The 22,699-nt window shown below is 51.0% G+C and overlaps 1 protein-coding gene across 1 annotated transcript in view; it reads right to left on the reverse strand.

The window, feature by feature from the left end:
- The window catches only part of LOC131205638 (uncharacterized), a 124,002-nt gene that overhangs the window by 3,080 nt on the left and 98,223 nt on the right, over positions 1-22,699 (reverse strand). The window contains exons 4-11 of the mRNA XM_058197824.1: positions 12,575-12,642; positions 6,258-6,610; positions 5,867-6,180; positions 4,884-5,789; positions 2,928-4,049; positions 1,877-2,146; positions 929-1,812; positions 510-856 (exon numbers count right to left, since the gene is read on the reverse strand). Of these exons, the coding sequence (XP_058053807.1) occupies positions 510-856; positions 929-1,812; positions 1,877-2,146; positions 2,928-4,049; positions 4,884-5,789; positions 5,867-6,180; positions 6,258-6,610; positions 12,575-12,642 (4,264 nt within the window). The remainder of the gene's footprint in view (positions 1-509; positions 857-928; positions 1,813-1,876; positions 2,147-2,927; positions 4,050-4,883; positions 5,790-5,866; positions 6,181-6,257; positions 6,611-12,574; positions 12,643-22,699) is intronic.

Consider the following 22,699-nt stretch of genomic DNA (forward strand, 5'->3'; position numbering starts at 1 on the left):
TTACTCGCTCAATCGGGTACTTCTTGCTTCGAACCGTTTGGTAAGGAAAGAATGTAAAAATAACGTCTACTATACGCTAGGTGGTGTGTAAATGGAACGATAAAAATCTTGAAGCGGTTGCGATCTCTCTCTCTCTTTCTCTCTATTTTGTTGCTGTGCGTGAGATGGGTGATCAGAGTTCCGATCATTCGGCATCTCAGGCACACGCTAGCAACGACTAACTTCCAAAAGGCAACTCAAAGACAGCATTCGATCATACTAAATGTAACAAAACGCTGATGTGTGTTTAAGTGTTCGGTAGTGGTAGAAGGTAGAGTGGTGAACACGGTGCGTGATGGATGGCTCTCGGAACCGCGGCCGTGAGCTGCGTGAGCTAGGATCAGAGTGTGTGGAACTAATGCGGTACTTGACAACAGGCGGCCCGGACGTCAGGTCCGCTCTGTAGCTCGAGAGCTATAAAGGAAGGAAGGTAGTGGAAGAGGGACGCCAGACAGGAGACGCGAACTTACAGAGGGCAAAGTCCATCTTGCGCAGTGGCGACAGCAGCGAAGCGTTGCTGGAGATCTGCGACGGTGACTCGGTCGTGCGCTCGCCAAGGGACAACGAGAAGCTGTCCGACTCGCGCTCCGATCCGGTCGCCGTGCCCAGGGTCTTGCCGCCCGCTCCACCAGCCCCCAAGCCGAACCCGGACACGGCCGATCCGAGCGGCAGCGACATGCTGCGGTCCATCCGGTTCGAGCGCTGCGCATCGCGAAACGCTTTACCCGAGCGTCCGAGTCCTCCGGAGCGGCTGTCCATGTTGATGCCACTGTCGATCGAGGATCGCTTCGAGAGCCGCGCACCAGGAGGGCTTTGGCTGCGGGGTGGGGGAAAACAAGTGGTCTATTAAAACCCGGACTCGGAGTAGCCGAACGGAGTTCCCCTGTACCTGGAGTAAACGGCACCGGGGCGTAGGAACACTCCGTCGTGGCTGCGATTGCTGTCGGAGTTCGGGGACAGCGCGTTCGAGAGCATCGGGTTGGAGTTGGTGTTCTCGAGCCCGTAGTGGAACCCGCCCGCCTGGGAACCCCCGGTTCCCGGCTGGGAACCGTTCGACGAACACGAACCCTTCATGTCGCTGTACGGCGATAGGTTGTTTGGGGACAGCGAGGGGTTGAAGGCCGCCACGAGACCAAAGTTGTCGTTGCTGCAGCTATCGCTGCCACCACCGTGCAGTCCGTCACCGTAGCTGAAGATTTGGTTCAGGTTCAGGAAGTTATGCATCGAGCCGTCCTGCAGCGTGGAGCCGGCGATGGTGTGCTGGTGCACGTTGTTGTTACTGTCCGGAGTCTTCCGGCTCCCTGGATCGCTGCTCGCTTCTCCGGTGCTGCTACTGCTGCTGGCACTTCCTTCGCTCAGTTTGCCCAACAGATCGACCCCGGCGAATGGTCCCGCTTTGGAGCCGTCCTGGGCCGACGACGAGCACGACGACTGTGACTGTGGGGACGCGGACGGTGACGAGGCGTTCGATGAGTGACTCGAACCGGGGAGCGGCGGGGCGTCGGAAGACGCAGACGTCTTGCCGGGGGTCCCCGCCGACGTGGACGTAATGGAGGCGAGCGTGGGAATGGAGGAGCTCGTCGGGGTGCGCTGTTGTAGCTGCTTCCGTTCCGTCTCCTGGCGCTCGAGCTCTCGGGCAAGCTGGACGTGGCCACAGTCACGGGCCACCTCGACCGGGCTCTTCTGGGCGTTGGTGCGCACGTTGAGCGCATTCTGGTTCCACTTGTACAGTATGATGGCCGTCTCCGTGTGGCCCCGGGCACAGGCCAGTGTCTGGAGGACGAACGAACGCGTTAGCCGTGGTTGAGGGTGACCCCGCACCAGAGGCCGTACTTACCAGTGGCGTGTGGCCATCCTTGTCCTGACTCAGCGCATCGATCTCCGCTTCCAGGATCACGTTGGAGTTCTCCGCCTTCCAGGTGAGCATCGTACGTACAAGCTTCGCGTAGCCAAGCGCTGCGGCCAGGTGCAGGAGCGTCATCCCGCGGTGCTTGTCGATGAACGGGCTCGGCGTTACCGAGCGCCACATCTTCGAGGTCAACGTTTCGCAGTAGCTCACCAGCCGATCTTCGAAGTTGTGCTGCTTGTACATCAGGGTATCTTCGGGCTACGGTGGACACAAATTAAAACCACGTTAAAACGTTGTCTAGCCTTTGGAACTTTGTACTACTAGAAACGCTCCCAACGGACAGCCGCAAAAGCAGTCCTTCCGAAGGTATAATATTAGGTGTTTGAATTAATTCCTTCCGTTTTACAATAGATGGCATTACTTACTAAATATAACACATATTTTTTATGAAATATGTGTTTGATAGCTTATATCATTGCGCATCTAATGCGGTATAGACTGTTTGTTCAAAGTGTTAACAACACCTGTTTTGAGCATTTCAACATGTCAAGTTTTGTTCCTGATAAAGCGTTTTTGCAGGGAGTACTTTTTCATTATTGCTTGCACGGTACGAAAAAGGGTTTCTTGTACCGAATCGTCACCATGGCGATGAAAAGGGGAGTTATTATGAGAATCCTAAACCCAAAAAGCCCTGGATACAGCTTGGTGAACCATGTCCATCGCAACCAAAGCGAAATTTTCACTTTGCAACGGTTATGATGTGCACATGGTGAGATATGAAAGGTGTGGTGTACTTTGAGCTTTCGAAACTCGATGAAATTATAGAAGGACAATACCATCAACAACAATTAATGCATTTGAAGCAATGAGGGGATCGTTGATAAGAAGATAAGAAGTTCCATGATAATGATAAGAAGAAGATAAGATAATGATAAGAAGTTCCATCGACACAGAATCGAGCAACTACCTAAAAGATGGCAGAATGTAGTAAGTAAAAACGGCAAGAATTAATTCAAACACCTAACAAAACGGAACTCACCAACTCGCCCGGCTCCACCTTGATCTGCAGCTTCTCGTCGATCGACTCGAGCCGGTTCAGCAGGTTGAACCGGTACAGCATGTCGTTGCCGTTGCCCTCGCACTTCGTCTCGAACTTGGGCGGCGATTTGTACTCGAAGTTGACCGCGTTGGATATCACAAAGCCATCGCAGGCGACCTGCAGCGTCACGATGCCGACCTCGTGCGCGGGACAGTAGCACCGCAGCACCCCGTCCTGCACCAGGGTCGTCGGCACCGGGAACGAGTCGAATAATACTGTGTAGGCGGAACTGGCGCTCCACGGCCCCGTCACCAGCACCTTGATGCCACCCTCCGGGTACGCCCACTCCGGGCTGAAGTCACTGATCGTGGACCCGCCCGGATGCGGCCCACCACTCCCGTTGCCCAGCTTGAACTGGTTCATCGGATCACGCCCGGTCCGGCCACTGGCTCCGTCCTCCTGCGGTGTGCCCTGCTCGTCCGAGGTCGTGGCCCCGTCGCGCAAGAACTCACTCTTGGCGTCCAGCTCCAGCTCGGGGAACTCAACCAGCATGTCGAACGCGTCCAGGTTGACAAACACATCGTCATCGACCGTGCCATGGTTGTCGCCGCAGGTCTCGATGAAGTCCATCGGATTGATCTCCCCGTTCATGGCGTCATCGGTTGGGGTGGCCGCGTCGTGGCCGGCCACATGCCCACCGAGCGGCATGTTGGCGCTGAGCGTCTTCTGGATGTCCTCCTGCGATAGGTCGAGGGTTTCGTTGAAGAACGGCAGATTGTCGTGGTGGGCCGGCGTCGTCCCGGTTGCCTCCATGCCTCGTGCCGGGCTACCGACTGTCGAGGTGTGGTCCTGGCCAAAGCCGAAGATGCTCTCGAACGACTGCTTGTCGGAGCACGCGGAACTGGACGAGGTGGCTCCAGTGGCACAGGACGACGCGTTCGAGGGTCGGTGAGACACCGGCGGTGACGAGGACGCATCCATCATCTCCTGTTTGGCGATCGATTCCGTTTTCACCGACTGCTCCGAAGGGTCCTTGTCGTGCGGTTTCTGATGCTGCGGCTGGCACACGTACGACTGCTGCTGGCCATTCAGTATCAACAGACTACCGCCGGTGCCGAGGTTCTAGAAAATCCCGATTCGAAGATATCAGTAAGTTATTTTAGAGACCCCAGAAATGAGTTGTTGGACAACCAGGTCCAAGAGAGTGAAACCGGATTGTGTAAACAGATAGCTATCGCTCTGTAGATGTTAGACCAAGTCGACTTTTATGGCTGAAAATAACGTTTTACGCGGATCATTGGATTTTATTGGATCGTATCAACTACTTGTTGAAGCTCACGGAGATCATGATCTTGGAAGATCGCAGTGCTTTGAGTGGTTTCAAAATCAAAACATGACGATTTTGACTTCACACACAAAAAGCGTCGCAGAACTCCGAAAAAATCGAGGACACTGAACTACAAAAACATTTTTGGACGAAAATGACACGCAATCGAAACCACATCCCTACGCTTGAAAGCCCTGGGACAGATCCAGAAAATTGGAAAATAGGTGCCACATGAACTGAACGAAAGATGGCAAGAAAACTGAAAAGCCCAATTTGAACTTCTGCTCGCCAGGTCCAAAAGGAAGTCATTTCTTTATCGTGATTGTGACTGGCTACGAATCCTAAACGTAAAAGATCTCATGTAAATCCTGGAGAATCGTGAACATTTATGGACAAATACAATGCCATATGTTTGGTGGGATCAAGAGGGCTTGATCTACTATGAGCTACCCAAACCGGGTTGATATTCAACGCTGCCAACATCAACAGGGGTGAAAAACGGCCACAATGTCGTGAGAGGATTTGACGAATAAATTTTAAGAAAGATGGAGAAAATTTAAAGGCTAGCGTGGCATGTGATTTCTTTGAAAAACTCCGATTTCATACTTTTATGCTTGGGAAATACTAACCTGACTCAAGCTCAGCACCAGTGGCGGCGTCGACGTAACCACTGGCGAACCACTGGCGGTGACGGTCATTCGGTTGTGGTGCAGCCCACCATTTCCGCTCTGCTGTCCGTTACCCGCCGCCCCAGCGTTAGGGCCACCACCACCTCCATCACGGCCCCCGGGTCCTTCCTGGCGCGCCTGGTTTGGGCTTCGATTCGGTGCTGGAGGGATGTGGCTGTCGGTGCTGCCGTTGGAGGTTGGATTCTGGGTCGACTTGGGATCGGCCTGGGAGACCGGACCCGGGTTGACGGCCCTCTCCGACGTTCCGCCGGCACTGGCGCTCCCGTTCATGGCCGCCGATGGCACTTGGCTGGAGTGCCCGAGGGCTGCTAATTGGTTCGCGCTGGACGTATTACTGGCACCGTTCATCGTGAGGCTAAGCTGCGGTGGCTGCTGCTGCTGCTGCTGCTGCTGGGGATGGCCGTGATGGGGATGCGAATGCTGCTGTTGCGCCTGCTGAGGATGATGGTGCTGAGGATGGTGCTGATGTTGTTGCGGTTGCTGGTGCTGATTGCTGGCGAGAATCATCGCCGATCGATGGCCGGCCAGATGATTGGCCTGCGTCGCGCCGATTCCGTTCGTAAGATGGCTGCCGACGACGCTGGTTAATTGGGCGCTCGGGTTACCGCCGCCCAGGTGGCCGACGGCCGAGCCCTGATTGCCGGCCCTAATTGAATTCTGGCTCTGCGAGGAGGTAGGAATGACTTGGAAGTGCATCGACGTGTCGAGCGCCTTGGGCGTGATGGCCCGCGCCCCGTTCGGGTCAAGGATGGTGTTATGTTGCGAATGCTGCTGCTGCTGCTGTTGCTGTTGCTGGTCGATCCTGCCGGTTGCCATCCGTCGATTGTCCAACCATCGGGGATACATCTGTCGTCGGGGAGTGGCAGGGCGTTGATTGAGATTTTGTGGTCCACGTGGTTCCCCCCTCACCCGCCGGTACCTACCCTTGTGCCGATCAGGACATTCGGAGCCGTGCCGCCGACGTGCCCGTCCGTGCCCCGTTTGCCGGCTTGTTGCTGCTGGAGCTCCTGGACACTCTTGGCGGCGCTGATCCGGCGCATCGGGTGCGAGCAGGACTTCCCGTCCGCACAGTTCGCGTCCGGGCAGCCGCACTCGAGCTGCTTCACCAGCGCCGACTGGCGCGCCATCCGCTGCTTCTCCATCAGCTGGCTGACGATGGTCTCCACCGTTTCGGCCGTCGAGATTTCGATCTCGTTCGCCGCGTCCGGTTCGTCCTCGCTGAAAACTGTGGGAAAAACTATCCGAGCGCTCAGTAGAGCAACCTTGCGGGGGGGGCTGGGTCAAGGCGCTGCCCCTGCGCAGCAGTCAACTTACACATCGGCTTCAGCTGGCTGACCAGCTCCTCCTTCGTCCACTCCTTCTTGTCGCCCCACAGCGCCAGGTTGGGCGTGATCACCGCCATCTTGTTGTCGTCCGGGTACGGCACGTTCAGGTAGTGCACCAGGACGATGTCGGGATTCTGCAGCAGCCAGTAGCAGCGCCGGTGGAACGTGGGCAGGATCGCCGAGTGGACGTAGCACCCGTAGATGCACTCCGTCCCCTGCACCTTCAGCTTCATGTGGTCTTCGCGGGTCGTCTTGCCATCCTTGCGCTTCTTCCAGCAGTACCCGTCACGCCGGTAGCGAACCTTTTTCCGGGAGTACAGCAACATCGAGCCACTCTTCGGTCTGCAAGTTGACAGGCAGACAATCCGGGGTTACACGAGAACGACTTTCACTGATGCGACTGATTCCCGAAAGCCAGTCGAAAGGTATTTGGGCTTTCTCAAGGTACGTGAGGAGAAGCTCTACCACCGTCGGGTCACGGTCACAGCCGAGTGAAATTTAATGACCCATTTTAATTTTCAACCACCCCCAAGCCGCACGTGTCGATAATAACCCCGGTTCCAACCCAATGAATACTTCTCGTGGGGTTCGAGGGCTCGTGCCTAGTGTCCCAACTCATGGGTTTTAGTACCAAGAAAAGGAGTCCAAGGTGGAACTCCTTTTCGTCGGCGGAGTGAGCCACTCAATGTCGCTGTCACCTAAAACATGGGTATTCAGAAGGTTCAGCGTACCACAGAGTAGATAAAAAGAAGGAAAAAAGAAAACAATTCCGTTGTTTCCAACTTTGCTTAGAATACTAATGGCGTTTCAGTTGAACGGCGACAAATAACAAGATATACGAGGGCTTTTCAAAAAGTATCGTAACTTTTGTGTTTTTTTCCTATAAATATGGGTGTTTGTAAAGGATTGCTTCACGTGAATTGTGGATAAATTCCAAGTAATATTCCTTATTGGCTGTTATACTCTGTGGCAAGAACTCATGATACGAAGAATCATGAGCCCTTGCAATCGAAGAAAACTGTAAGCCAAACCTTCACATTAAAGCGAACTTGGCTCTTCGTCGTTCACATTTTCTCGGTCCTCTGACAACTTCAAATGTAGGCCCAAATAGCTTCACCATAAGCCACAGGCAACATTTTGAATCCGTCTGCGCTCTTAATTTCGTTTTTCACACAAAATTTGATACAGATTCTATGCCATCCATTTTTTGGAAGAGACAAAAATCGAAGATGAGCCAAATCTTGTTCAAGCAAAATAGCTGTCACAAATGGACTGATTACTCAAAATGGCCAAACTTTTCAACAACATAAGGCCACAAAAAAACGAAAACGGAAATTCAACACTCGTAAAAGTGTTTGAACAGTTTTCGCACTGCAAAAATTGAAATTGAGCAGAGCTGAAACCGGAATGGAAGAATTGCCTCTCGGATACTATTGGGGACATTCCATTCGAAGGTTTTAAATGGTTTATTACAGATGAGTTGCTTCGTTATAATAATTGTTTTAGAAACGCATCTGAGAGGTTCCATTTTGGTGATGTTTGGACCACAAGTTCAATTAAAACAAGTCAAACGAGTATTGTATTCAGCAGATACTGATTTTCTGTGACTTTCTCCTAAGCCGTAAGCTAAGGAAGACCTGAAGTCGAAAACTGTCGCATGGAGAAACGTGTGGATAGTTGTAGAAATCGTAGGCGCTGCGGTATTGCCTTGGCAGGGTCTTTCTTTGTGGCGATTGGCACGGAATTTCGATAAGTAATTGATGATTGAATATTGCATTTAAAATTACAGGAAGGTTGATGTAAGTTAACGCTGTAATTTGATACAAAATTAATTACTTCAAAACTGTAGACTCATATACGAAGGTTTTGGCGCAAGATGTCCGATCCGACAGCTCTTAATGGAGTAACTTTACATAAAGTCCATTTCAACTAGGATTTACGTGTTCAACCACAGCAAATTTGGGTCTCGCTATTGAATGGTTCGCCCAAAAGGACTACGCTAGCCTCGACCCAGTTCAGATCAGATTCACATCAAAGTGTTCCACCTTCACAACCCGACACGACGGAACGTCGTTTACCCGTAAGGAACGGAACGATGAGAACGGTCGAATTGGGCCATCCCAGAGGAATTGACCATTCTCAGCAGGGGAATTGACGGGTGTGGTTAAATTTCGATCATAACCCCCAGCCCAGCAAAAGGTCACCGGTACCGGCCGATGGGCTGCTAAGTGCCAGGGATTAATGGGTCATTTACGGGAGACACTTACACACCGGCAGGTGAGAAGGTCCCGTGCCACGTCGGACACTGGCTATCACACTTTCCCGAATGGCTGGCCATCAAATATCAATTTCATCACTTCGCAACGACGGGAGGGAAAAGTAAATCGTCGCACCGTGCCGGGCCGGGGCCAGATAGCCGACTTCCGGTTATTATCCGGCAGTTGTTTAAATGCGTTTAATCGCTTCTTATCGTAACAGTCACGAGCGAACGAGAAAGTTGCGGCAATTACAGCACACGCCGGCAAGGCTTACATTTAATTACTTTCTTCGGCAAAACTATCTCCGCCACCGTAACTCACGTGCGCTGATCCCTGCGATCCGCTGCAAAGTGTTGCCATTTTTCAAACCCTCACGGCCCCGCACGGAGCGAGGGAGTGGGCTACTCACCCCCACCCGGCCGCCCGTTCGAAACTATTGCATTGCATTAACCCCGAAACCGGCCGTGAAGTGGCTTAACCCAATTTATTTGTCAACCACGTCGTCGTGAAAAAGCCGACCGTTTATCAGCGATGCTAATAAATTCAGTCTCAGCTCAGCCGGCGAACAACTGTCCCGGCCGCCGCTGCCGGGTGCCGGCTATTGGTCCGGCACCTCCGGCTCGACACACGCGCAACTAAGACACACTTCCGGGTGGAAGCGAATAATTAACTTCTCACATATTTTCCCAACCAACCCGAGGCCCACGAGGTTCCCGCGAGGCCCGCGAAGTGAGAGCGAGAGAGCGAGTGCGAAACGCACGACTTCCGGCTTCCACTAGCGGGACTAAATTTTCCCCGGAAGTGGCGGGTGGAAAACATGGGTGGAAAGAAGCAAGGAAAAAAAAACGTACGTAATGAGAAGCACGGCGCGCATAGTTTTCGCAGCACCATCGCCGAGCGAATCGGCTCGGGGCGGAAGCCTTGGCGGGCGAATAGCGGACCCAGCGGCCAGGAGCCTTAGGAAGCGAACTAATACACAATGCGTACACACATATACACACCGAGTTCCGTAGCGAGTGGATTTCTAAGCGCGCGAACGGATATAAATTAGCCCGCTTTTCCAGTGCCGGCGGGCCAGGCTTGTCGGGAACTTCCGACATCCTTGTTAGCCTGACCGGCCGCGTTGGAATGCGTTTTAAAGTTACTCCTTCCTCTCTCTCTCTCTCTTCGGGGCAGGACCGACGTGTGGACTTTAATTAATTCGAGGAAAATTGCACACAAACACACAGGCAGCCCAAGCACATTGGTGCATTGGGGCACATATTTTGCGTAACTTTCGCCCGACTTGAGAGTGCGCCTCGGTGACTCGGCAGCGGGAAGAAGGACATCGGGCCGGTACTATTTTCGGTTCGTACGCTTCTAATTTTGAGTAATTTTTCCGGCCAATCACCGGTGGGGCTGGTGGCTTGGCTTGTTGATTGGTTTCGTCGTTGCGGGAAAACCTGTAGCGTCGGCCGAGGAAATGAGGATGATGATGTGGTCTGAAAAATTACTTCTTTCACGTGACGTCGGCAACCGCCAACAGCGGGGCCGGGTTTCCAAGCGGGCAAACGTCGTTTATTTCATCGTAATAATTTGATTTTGTGAGAACCGTTGGATTAAACGAGCCAATGGAAGATTTTGGGTTCTTGAAGGTTTCGAATGAAAATATCAATATTACGAAAAACTTTTTTGGATGATTTGTTTGCAAAATAATGCATTAAATACTGTCGTTTACTTTTTTCACTTTGCTGTTTTGATACAAACACTAATAAATACTGACTAATGTTGTGGTTTATTCCATAATGATTCTAGGCTTAATAAGAAGGATCACTTTTAGTTACTCTTCGAAGTTGTAGTGTAGTTGTAGGACTTGGTTTGGGATTTTGCATTTAGAGATTATTTTGTAGGATGTTACGTTATTTTACTCAAATAGTTATTATGCGAGTAAAATAACGTAATATAGGCAATGGTAAAAGCTAACCTTACTTAACCTTATATTCTTATGAATTGTTTTACGTATGTTGTAAAAATATTACATGAATATGCTTCTTGTAAGCTGCATATGGTACGTGTACAATATGGTTATAAGCTGCATAAGAGTGTATTTAACATAACTTCAACTCATCGTAGCAGTTTAAAGAATAGAAATTAGGTTTAAAAGAATGTCTGATCGAAGGTAATGTTTCTGAACTGTAATTACATAAACTGTAACAAGTGAATAAATTACTTTGTGTTCTGTGAACCATTATTTGATTATTATTTTGATTTCTCAAAATAAATAGGTTTATTTTGATTTGTCTGCCAACCACTCACGATTTGGGTTTTTTAAAAATAAAGCTTAAAGTAATTTGTGCCGATCGTCAAGATGATGGCATTGATACTCTGTCATTAGCACGCTCTAACTCATGCGTATTATCAGTAATATTAAGAAAATGCTAGAAGCTTGGTCCATTCTGAAGTTCAAAATTTGTGTAATGCGTTTAAGGAACTTATTGAATTTTAGAGCAGCTTATTCCCCTTCTTTATTTCATAAGGGTCATCACCAAAGTACCGGTTCGTATCATTCGGTTGTAAAAACACACTCACCCAAAATATGCATAACATCATAAAATTGCCTAAAATTCCACAAACATTCAGTGATCATTATCTTTCTATTTGCCTAACAAACATCATAACTTCACTAAAAACAATCCCCATCGCTCCCCATGAACTGGACACTTTGAACAGTGCACAAATCACGTCAAACAATGTTATTTATAATTTTAGACGAGATCTAGCACCGCTTGTCTAGTGACTCTACACCCGCTCACACAAACACAGGCACGAATACCCTAATAAAGCTCCCGAACCGAACGATGGCCCGTTGACCGTCCACCGACCGATCCGGTTTAAATATCCCCAAAACAACCGAAAACAAAACTCGACCCTCAAAACCTCAAAAAGTAGGTCTCCAGGTCCGAGAGTCCTGGGTGCGACCTGGTCCGTGTCCTACTTGCTGTGCCGGTTGTGTGTTGTCACGATCCCTGCCTACGTCAGCCAATAAACGGGTGGCCAATAAATTTTGCAACTAATGCAAACACACAATAAAACACTCGATGTTGGCGGCGGCGGTGGGCTGTGTGCTGGCCTTGTCTTTTTTTTATATTATTGTGTCCCTGCTATCCTGCCAACGGGCCATCCCCGCGGGCTTTGGTGGCGAGCAACAGGGCGCACGAACCGGCACGGAGTCATCAAAAATGTGTCGGTTGGGAAATAAAATGTTTAAAATTACATCACACAATAATCATAAATAGGTGTGCCCGGGTTTTGGGTCGGTGTTGCGTCCGTGCCCTTCGTCGGGGGGTCGTCGGTAGGTGCGTGAGAATTCCGGCCTGCTCCACCGTGAACGGCCGTCTAAGAGCGAACATATCCGTCTCCCGTGCGAGTGTCCTTCGTTGACCGAGGGGTGATAAAGTTAAATTAATACGTGTTTGTGAGAATAAATCTTCCCTCGGGAGGACACGAACCCCGAATGTCCTGTCACGAACCGGGAGCGCGATGGGGCGCTTCGGTCAGAGAGAGAGAGAGAGACAGAGACAGAGAGCACCGAGCAAGACGTCCCAAGATGATGAGTGAGTCGTTTATCTTCAGCAGATCGTTAGTAGCCAGCCAGTCGCCGGGTGGCCGGGCATACGCCCAGCGACTTGTCGAGGGCACCACCCACCAACTCGACACACGAAGGACACTTTATGACGCACTCTGGAAGGAAATCATCATAAACCGTTTACCGCTTCCCGAGCGCGCGGGAGAAGCCCACCGAAACCCACCGAAAAATATGTTTCTGGCGCACAAAAAAGATGATGATGGTGACGACGACCACGCTGATGATGATGGGCTATATTTTGAAAAATTTATGAATGTCACCGTTTGGCCGTCGCGACATTTTTATGTCCCTTCACCAAAAAAAAAAAGGGAACCAGCATCGCGGCTCGGTTTATTATTAATTTGTCCATGTTTCTTATAACGCCCTCTCGTAACGGAGCGGATCGGAGCTTGTGGAGAGTGTGACCGTGCCGTAGACACCTACCTGGTTTTCACTTCCTTGGACTGCCATTCGGAATGTTTGTCGAAGCTGATTAGGATGGCGGCAATTTCCTGTGCAGGAAGAAACCGGGGAGTAGTAAAAAACAGACGGAATTAGTCGGTGATTGAGATGGTATCGACGCGCTGCTGAAGTTCATAACGGTAATGAATGGTTAGTAAAAACCTTATGGCCCTTTAACGGAATGGATTTAACGGAATTTATTACAGTATAAACGGGAACGGTCTTGGGGAATCCATTCTTAATCCATTCTATTTACAAAAGAGCTATTATCCAATCAAATTATGTGTTATTCATTTCAATTTTTGTAACAGTCAATAAAACAGTGAAACATACAAGCATGAGAATTTCGTTCTATGGAGCCAATGCTTTTGGCCATTCTTTAAAGTTATCAATTGTGGCGTGGAAAATTTGGAGCACAAAAATAAATGATGGAATGGATTCAAATTGACGATTGAAATAAACACATTAAACAAATATTACATGACGCAATCCTAATCATAATAAATAAATAAATAAATAAATTATAATAGTCATTTCAATAATTCAAATGTAATTATTATCTTTTTGTTCCAAACGCAATTGTTCAACTGTTCATTGTTTGTGTCAACAACTATTTTGGTCAGAAAACGCCATTCACGCTAAGAAAAGGTATAAAGTTATCGAATGGGGATCGATGGTCAAATTGTTCAAACATTAGTTATACATCCCGCATTTAGTGCTCGAATTCGTCCTTCGGCAGACTCGAATCGTGTCAAAGCACGGAGCGTGAGCCATCGCCCGAGAGCGGTTCGTCTCATCTAGGAGCATTCAATTTACTATTTATTTCATCTCACCCACGTGATGTCGGTATGTTGGGAAAGAGATTTCGGTTGCCTGTTTTTTTCCCGTTCCTCTTCGGTGCCGAGAATCCGAATCCACCACCCACGCGGGACTAACACCACCACTAATAGGCATCGTCGTCGTCATTGGCACCCGAAGACCACACGGTGCGGTGGTGCTGTGCGCAGCTTTTTCCGATCTCTCGCAAACCATGCTGCCATCCCGTTTTGGCCACCGCCCGAAGCGACTCGGCAGGCACTCTTTTCCGGTGCCATCATCGCACCGGACGCCCACGAACGGACTGATGTCGTTTTTCCATTTCGATGCCCTTGCGGCGCGTCTTGGAAGGGTCCTGCCGCTGGGCTCGCGATGAAGACAGGCAGCCGCCCGTCGTCATCGCGCGCGCCCCGTTGAGCATCGGCAACCCTCTGGGCCTTTTCGGGGAGGCCAGCTTTTTCCCACGGTCTCTTTCTCGCCGTTTTATTTATGTTTTTTCCCGTCCCCCCCACAGGGGGGGGCTCTCTCTCTCTCTCTTTGGCGTCCTGGGGCCCGACGAAAGCTTCGCCCTTCTAAGCGCCTCTCTTTTCTGCACTCTCGCGGCGCGCGCGCCTAGATCCTGCGGCCGTGACACGCAAGGACACCACCCGTCCGGGTCCGGGTCTGGCCGGCTGTTATCTTTGGCTCGCTCTCCGTCGCTGTCTGTTTCGCTCCGCCCGTGCCGAGCGTGCGCGCGCGGCCCCGAGACGCACGGATAGCGATCGTGCCCCGCGCTCTTTCTATTCCCACGGTGGAAAAAGAAAAACACGGAAAACGCCGTGTCCTCGGAGGGCTCGTGAATCTAATTATCTTCCCCGGTGTGCTGCTTCGTGGCCGGGGCCCACCTGAATGGTGGGCTTAAGTTTATGTTTCGCAGCCCACGCTCTTATCGGTTGGTCGCCCGCGAAGGATCCCGCTGCCCGCTTTGGCGAATCGCGGTTCCTGCGAGACGACGGGACGCGATTGGACGGATTTTTCTCTAGCGCTGCGCTCAGGATGGGCGTGGGAAACGTCGCCGGGCCGAAAACGGACCTCGCGGCGGCTCGAGAACCCGAAGGAAGCAGATAAGCTGGGGCACGACCGTGGGCTGTAATTTTATCCAATTTTTTCAATCGTTTTTTTTGTTGAGTTCGCGTTCTGTAGCATTGTGGGCGAACAGGAACTGTAACTTGGGCGATTGCATAAAACCGGCGAGCCTGCTGGAAGGTCCTGCCTTCGAAGACGGTGGTGCCAACAAATGGGACAAAGCACGAACGAAGGCGGCGACCTCGCCAAACACGGCTGCCAACAGTTAGGACAATCTAAAGGACATTTACTGGGAACCAGCGCCAGCGTGGCAGTGAGCATGAAATTCAATCTCGCCAAATGGCGCCCCACACGGCGAAGATGCTCGGGGCTCGGGAGGACCAAGGCTACAGCTTGTTGCTGGAACGCGGGCCGATTTTTACTTCCAGAGCCTAATGAGATGCAAACGACCATCTCTTTCTCGCTCTCTCGCTCTCTCTCGACAGTAACGGAAGTGGCCTTTCTAGTGTCTGCGAAAAACCCATCTTCCAATGGGCAACATATTCCGCCCGATAGGGATCTTTTCAATCGGCCAAATTGAATGAAACGACAATCTATTCTCTCGCTGCACGAGCGGAACATGTAATGAGTGTAAGGATGCAATTTTTCTTGTTCCACTTCCTTGCGAGTTGCAACCCCATTTGGGCGATGTAACGATAAGCGGCGACGGGCCGGAATGCTTACATGCGTCGCTGTGCGAACAGCTGGCGCTCAGACACGGATGGCGGATGATTCGTTGAATTGAATTGCATATTCCGTCCGCTTCGGTTTTGGTTTTCGGGGCGCGCCAAGCATAGCGACGAACATATGAACAAAAACATTAAATATGCGCCGGATTGCATTGCATGTCTCATTTTCATCGTTTCGAAACCATTAGAATTATTAGTGTTTAGGGAAGCAGTCGCCCTTTAAGTAATGCTTTGCCGCGAAGAACTGGATTCAGGGTGCTGATCGCAATCCGGTTCTCAAATAAATGTGTAAGCAAAGTAGCATATCGGGAGCATCGGATCGAAAGTAGTAATTTCGGTAGCTGTCCTCCCGAACGTGATCGCCATTTCCGACCTTAATTTTGCAGCCGATGTAGGATAAGTGTCACGTGCAACGCGCAGCAACGGAAGCAGAACGGTGCTGAGTTGTCTGTCTACCAAATTACTGTTGCCAACCGTTTGAAGTTTGTTTCCTTCGGCGTCGAGAAACACCACAGGGAAACCTTCAACCCTAAACCCTAGAGAAAACTGTTCAGAAAAGGGGGTAAAACAAGGGGACCCACAGAACTACTCGAAAGAAGTGCTGCCGTGGCAAATGGGAGCTACTGATGGCCCAGAAGTGCATTTGTCTCGGTGACTAGGAACACGTAGGACACACGGCTTCAATAGGATGTCCCTTCCAGCTTATCAAAATTGCATCGACCAGCCGAAAACTGTTTCGTCAATGCTTTTTCACTCGTCTTCAAATAATTCGTTTCGTTCCCTGTTTTTGTGGCAATCGGAAACGTTTAAAGAGAACGTTCGCAAAGTAAGCAAAACTGGCCGTGGAATGTGCTTAAAGTGCTCAGAGTGCAGTGTCTAGTTCCGCCGAGCTGCGATTGCAATTGCAAACAATCCCTGTCCATATGCCGGTGCCGGAAGCACCCAAACATGCTACAACACCCATAACCGATTGGCGGTCTTCCTTTCCGAGGGGGAGCACACGGGCAAGCACCATAAAAAGGACACTAAAATAAATCATGTAATAGGTTCGTCTCGGAGTACGGCTCCGGCTCCCATCGATCCTTTGCCCAGTTACGACGACCAAGCGTCTGCCGGCAGCGACAATAGAACCGTTTTCCTCACCTTTTGGGTCATAAACACAACGTCCTGGCCTGGCAGCAGCAGCAGCAGGCTCTTCCCAGGAGCACTCGGAGCACCGGAAAGCCCGGACAACGATAATGGCCAAACAACTGCCATAACAATTTGGCTTTCTGACGGAATAAGCGAAGGAAGGATGTGTGTCTTCATGTGGGGACGATGATAGCGGCCCAGCTTCTTCGTCTGGCGTCGATGGAATTTCTCCGATAGGCCCCGTAGCACCTGCCTTCCGGCCTTTGTAAACGTCCTTTGGATTCTGGCCACCCGGCAGCTAGACGTTCTATCGCCCACTCTCTGTCTCTCTCTCTCTCTCTCTCTCGGTTCGGTTGCGAGTCTTGCCAAGGCAGGTGGCCCATGTGAATGCGGCCAAAAAGCCCCCAATCTGTCCCCTCCGCGCCCGGATGGGGTTTGGTCCCAGACATTCGCACATAATAACACACTGAATGATGTCCTATAAAATTTAATGTATGATTATATTAAAACCATATTATTGTTTTTATGGATTTTATAAATCTGATAAAAACCAGGCCAACCCAGGCCACTGGCGCCGGGGTGGAAAGCCATTTTCATTTTCCAACCCATTCGCCCGATCCGGACGAGACCCATTTCGTCTCGTCTCCCGATCCTTGGGACTCCCTGTTCCCGCCATTAAGCGTTGTCGTCGGTGTTACGTAACGCTGTGAACGGGACTCTGACTCTAGGTCGCTGACGGTTGTTCATCATTTTTGGCATGCCCTAGGCCAAGGACCGCCAGCATTTCTTCTCGCAGTCGCAGTCGCCGTGCTCGGCATTTGCTGCGGACTGCTTGTTCGCAGGTTTTACCTATTTAATTAGGACTCTCTCTCTCTCTCGGTTCTGTTTCCTTTTGCAATTGATCATCGTTTGAAATGGAGGCCTTTTGGGGCCCGATTTGCTGACGACAGTGCGAAAGACATGCAGCGCGCGTTAACGCTTCACGCTCCGTGTGGCTCTCGGGTCCGTAGAGGCCAGCAAAAGCTTCAAGGATGCTACCGAGCGATGCAGGACCAACCGGACCGGAGGATCGATCTCATTTGTGCTTCAAAAACATGTTCGGATGCAGCAAACTTCTTCTGATCGGAATGTTAATGCCGAAGAAACCCGGCTGGCCGGTAAATTGGGCCGCTGGCCTGATTTGGCCCGGGGCGGCAGCCGGGTGATTTCGTTCGAGAGTAGGCATGAATTTCAATTACCCCCCGGCCGGGCGGGTTAGGGTGGCAAAGTTTTTCCCATCATTTCCTTCGGCTTGTCTGGCACGTTTGTCGTTCGGTTCTCATTTTTTTTTGCGTCACCACCTAAACCACTAGCGGAGACTCGATTTCTTCGCCTTTGTTGCCTCCTTGAACTCGAACTGTTCCTGGTGGTTTAAAACTCGAACGGTTCCTGGTGCCACCGCAAGAGAGAGAGAGCCCTAGAACCGACCTTTACCAAGCGCCACTGTAAATAACTGTTTTGTTGGGCTTTTCACAGTTCGAGTTCGATCATAATGCCCGGTTACAATTATCACTTATCGGCCGCCAATCGCACGGCGAATTATGTAAATGGCCCGTTTTTTGTTTTGTCGACCACCACATCCGGTCCCGGGCTCGAAGTTTGCTGCTTAACGAGACGGAAAATTCACTCGCGACCGGCCTTCCGAAACCGGCCTCGGCCATATCGCCATAAAACGCGAGCGTGACTTCCCGCAGGGCAGCTTATCGAAAACGATTTAATCACTTTATCCAGATCAAGCCCCGGTTCAACGGCTCCAACGGCTTCGAGTTCGACATGGCGACGGCATAAAGCGTGGCATAAAACGGTCGCCTCCACGGGTGGTCACCCTTCTCGCTTCGCTTCGCTGCTGGTTTCGGTTCGGCCCGCGGTCGTGATAATTATCTCAAAACCTATAAAAATTACAGCTATCGCGCTAAGCCTTCCCGCTGTGCCGTACGGTAATTATGCAACCTCACTCCGAAGGGTGGCGTTAATATGGGGCGCGTGCTACACTTTTCTTTCGATTGAAAATGTTTCCAAACTACCGGAATCGATACAGGGCGCGCCGAATCGAAGGATTACTTTAAATTATGTACCAAATCTCCGAAAATCAAGCCAAACAAGTGACTAAACCAAAGAAAGTGATTAACTTTTCCCAGCCCAATTAGAGCAACTAGCTGTGCTTCGTTTGCCTCGGCCCCGTATGCTTCGGTGCTCGGTAATCGGTTCTAATTTATGGCCATTTATGGTGGCCGAACACTTCCTTCAGACAGGAGTTTCCTCAAAATGTCTTAATAAATTAACGAACGCCCCAACGCGCTGGAATGTTTTTATCGCAGCATCGAACTAAAAACGGACCCTCAAAAAAAAAAAGGAATCCACCTAGGAAGGAAGTATTTCCGGGTCCGGGAGTTGCCCCAAATTGATCGGCTCGCCCCGGGTCCGTGGTGTTTTGCACAAAGCGGAACGAATATCCTAGAAGGGAACGCGCGCGGCTAACGGTGATTGATTGCCTCGACAAAAAAAGGAATGCCTTCGAAGGTGTTAACCCGGAAAAGAGAGTTATTTTGTGGATGAATATGAGGTCAAGGAAACGTAGCGTTGGCGTCACGTGGCCTTAAAATGTTGATTAGTTCATTAGCCAACGGATGTACGAAAGGTACGAGATATGCTATTTTGTAGGTAAAGTTTACGTAATAAAACCCTCCAATTGGCCGTCACTCGGTAGTCTATGCTGGAGTGTTTCCGGACCCAGCCGTGCCTTTTTTGTTCGGACCAAAAAATCCAAAGCGAAACTGTTGAGCGAAGTGGCGACCAAACAGACCAACCAACGTCATGACAAGCACGACCCCTCGCGGTGCATTCCACGACGAGTCCCGACGCCCGAAGCCGGTGACGACATCAAGTCGCATAAATTTCTATAGCTCAAGCTGCGCTTTCTGGACGTGGCGACGACACCATCACCACGAGAGCGCCGTCCCGAGAAGAATTGGACCAACGAACCAACGAACAACAACAGCACCGGAAGCCTCGAAGCCCAAGCACATGAAAAAGTGGACGCAACGCAACAAGAGAACGCGCGAACGAAAAACACGCGAAGCAGCAGGACACATCCCGGCGATGGATGCCGGGGAAGCAAAAATTGTGACATGTCCGCCGGAGCGCACCGAGGATGTTGGAAAAAGTGTCTCAAGTCTACCGGACCCGAGCCCGGGAGCGCGTCATGTCGCGCCATGTGGAAGAGAAAATCGTCGGAAATGGGTTGCTTTGGTTGGCTGATTTTTTAAGATGAAGCTGCTTCACCCCGAGCCCGATCCTGGGCCCGTGTCCGGCTAATGGGTTGGGGCGCTGGAATCCGAGGGCTTCGCACCGCAGGGCTGACCTGTAGGATGCCCGCGGCTCGGTGCGCCCGGTGACGACATATCGCGTTGCCAGATCGAACTCGGGGAACGGGACACCGGGCACCCCGAGGTGATGCCGTTGGCACCCGACAGGCGCCCGGAGCGGCAGCGGCCAAACGGCCAAACTTTATTTATTACATAATGAGAATTTTGATAAAAATCAAGTTGCACTTCCGTTTGCACGTTGTAAATTTTCCACGGCCTGGCAGCTTCCGCTTTTTGTTTCGCTCGTTATTTTGGCTGTCCTTTCTCGCTCTCTCTCTCTCTGCTGGAGACGATTCGCTTACGGTGCCATTGTTTTTCGGTGTCGCTCGGCGAACGGAATTTTGTTTTTCGCTTTATCTCTGGCATCCACTTCCGGTTGCCGGTTCAACGGCGCAGAGCGAGCTGCGAAAGCTGGTGGAAGCTGGGGTTTCCACAGCCCCACAGAAGATACGGCCGATCCTTTCAGTCGAGACGGGCCCACATACGCCTGTGTATGTGTGTGTGAGTGCAAGGCACGGGGAGTAAGTTCATAAATTTTGCATCGGACCATTGAGGTCAATTATGAGCCGGGCTATGGGCTATAAATTATTACCAAACAATGATTTCCGTTCATTAGGGGAGCCACTGTGTTTGGGGCGCTGTGTGAAGAACCGAGCCACAGAGTCGCGCGCCTGGACCACCGTGCTCCAGCGCTTAGATGATGAATCGGAAAACAATGAAGTTATGTGACCGGGCGCCTGGGGCGTGAAGTCCTAGAGCGTGTGTAAATTGCCTTTCAACAGCTTGGTCTGATTAATGACGCGGCCAGTGAATTACCCGGACTCAATTTTCTCAAGCTTTTAATCGTTTTTTACCTTCCTGCTTCGGTCCAGGACCGATGCTCGAAAAGGGGGGTTCGAAAGTGTCAATCAGGTGACGTAGAATGCTTTCGAACTCTAAAGCAGACGGCCAATGATTAAGGATATCCTGTCGCCTTTCGTAACAACCAGGTTCTCGTTCCAAGGCTCCCGGAAGGCGTAAGGACGATTTGGTAGGCCCATCTCGACCATATAGCAATCGAAGTCAGCAATCCGACCACCCTTAACGCAGAGTATCCAACCTGGGTCACCATGGACAAGAAGTGCATTGGTGACCCTGTGACCTATGCCCACCGTTACAAGTGTGGTAGGTGCCATCCCACGTACTTCGTTCTGCTTGGAACCTAGCACTGGAATCGCTTGCTAACGACACGTCTAATGTCCTTCCACGACCTCTGGTATTAAGGACAGATCGAGGCCTATAAAATTTATTTTAATGCTCTCTCATATTTATACCCATTTTCCTTGATTATTTTTGCGCCCTCTCGTGATATTAATAGAGAGACAGAGAGAGAGAGAGAGAGAAAGAGTGTGTGGCGCACGATGACAGGTCTAATGAATCGCTCCTTCTTCAACATATGCGGCGAATGCTGCCCCCGGTTCCGCTGGCGAGCGAAACGATGAGCCCATAAGTGTGCCCGTGTGTCTATGTGTGTTGGAGCGACAGAATAAAGCACCTCATGTCATCCATAAAAATCGGTCCCCTGCCCGGCCGGTGGTCGGTCGGCCAAAGGGTGTTGGGCCGCGCGGAGAGCATAAATAAATGCAGAAATGGTGTTTCCCACATACTAAACGCTATCGCGTTGAGCCGTCCGGAGCGCCGTCCGTTATAAAAACCCATTTCCCGGCCCAAAGGAGAAAATAACGAAAAAAAAGAGCAGGCAAACATGGCGCGTCTTGCGCTCCCTCACCAAAAAGCCGGAACTCGAATGGGTTTCCATAAATTAAGACATAATTCAAACCGTCCCGGAGAAGGTCACCTCGCGGGGCGGCGGTGCTCGGGGAGTGCAAAATCCGGGGTTCCGGTGGCTTTCTTGGCACCGAAACACACATTCAACCAACCAAAGCATACAGAGAGAGAAAGAGAGAGAGAGAGGGAGAGCGAGAGACCCCGTTTGATTTGAAATAAATGCCTCGAGTGCCACGCTTCCAGGGACGCAGAACGAGATAAGATTAGCCACGCGAGCCGCTCAGGTCCTTCGGGTCCCGGGGTCTCGGCGAGACTCGGTGGAACGGACGGAGCCCCCATCGCCCGGTGATTGAAGCCAAAGTGACGGGTGGAAAACCCTCCTCGCGCCCGGGAAACCCTTCTCGAAAATATTTCACCGGAATGTTTATGGAATCTCCACTGGAAATCACTTAACCTATAGCCCATCGACTCGACCAACGCTCCGAGACGCTCCGTGCTAAGGCCGACGGAACCAGGGACAGCAATTTGGCGAAGAAATTTGTCCTCCATCGTGTCGTGGAATATGGAGAGGGCGACAAGGAAAAAAAAAACACGGCGAACCCTGGAGATAAAATTAACCTTCCTTTTGTTCGGTGGAAATTTATGGACCTTCTCGTACGTTGCCCGGCCGGGGCAGCTCGGGCACTTTTTCTCGTCCTTTATTAGGAAGCTTGACGCTTGGCGCCACCCGGCGGGCGAGCGATAGTCTGGGCCGTGGTTTTGAGGAGTGTCCGCTCCCCACGTCTGGAAGCGTCCCACCGTTCTCGGTCCGCGGGGCGTGCTATCTGATCCTGTCGGAGATCCTTCGTGAGGTTTTTCACTCTTTTTAGACTGGTCGTTTCTAGTTTTAGTTCCATCAAACGTACATTTTTGGATGGCCGTCGGTTGGCCGCAAGTTAGTTTTGGACTGGCCCCGTCCGAGTTTTCTCCACTTCTCCAAATTATTCATACACTAGAAGTGCATCCGGCGGGGAACTATCTGCTGATCAAAGGACTTGTCTTGGGCCCGGCAACGAGCAGCATCGCCCCGAAAGTCACTACAATGCAACTGTGTGCGAGCTCCAAAGATGCGGCCGGCCGTTCGGAATGGGCAGAATTAAATATCAACCGAAGTCGGGGTGGAAAGTCCGCCGCAAAGAGAAGAAGAAAATCATAAA

The sequence above is a fragment of the Anopheles bellator genome, chromosome 1 (assembly GCF_943735745.2).
Source record: "Anopheles bellator chromosome 1, idAnoBellAS_SP24_06.2, whole genome shotgun sequence".
In the NCBI taxonomy this organism is placed as follows: Eukaryota; Metazoa; Arthropoda; class Insecta; order Diptera; family Culicidae; genus Anopheles; species Anopheles bellator.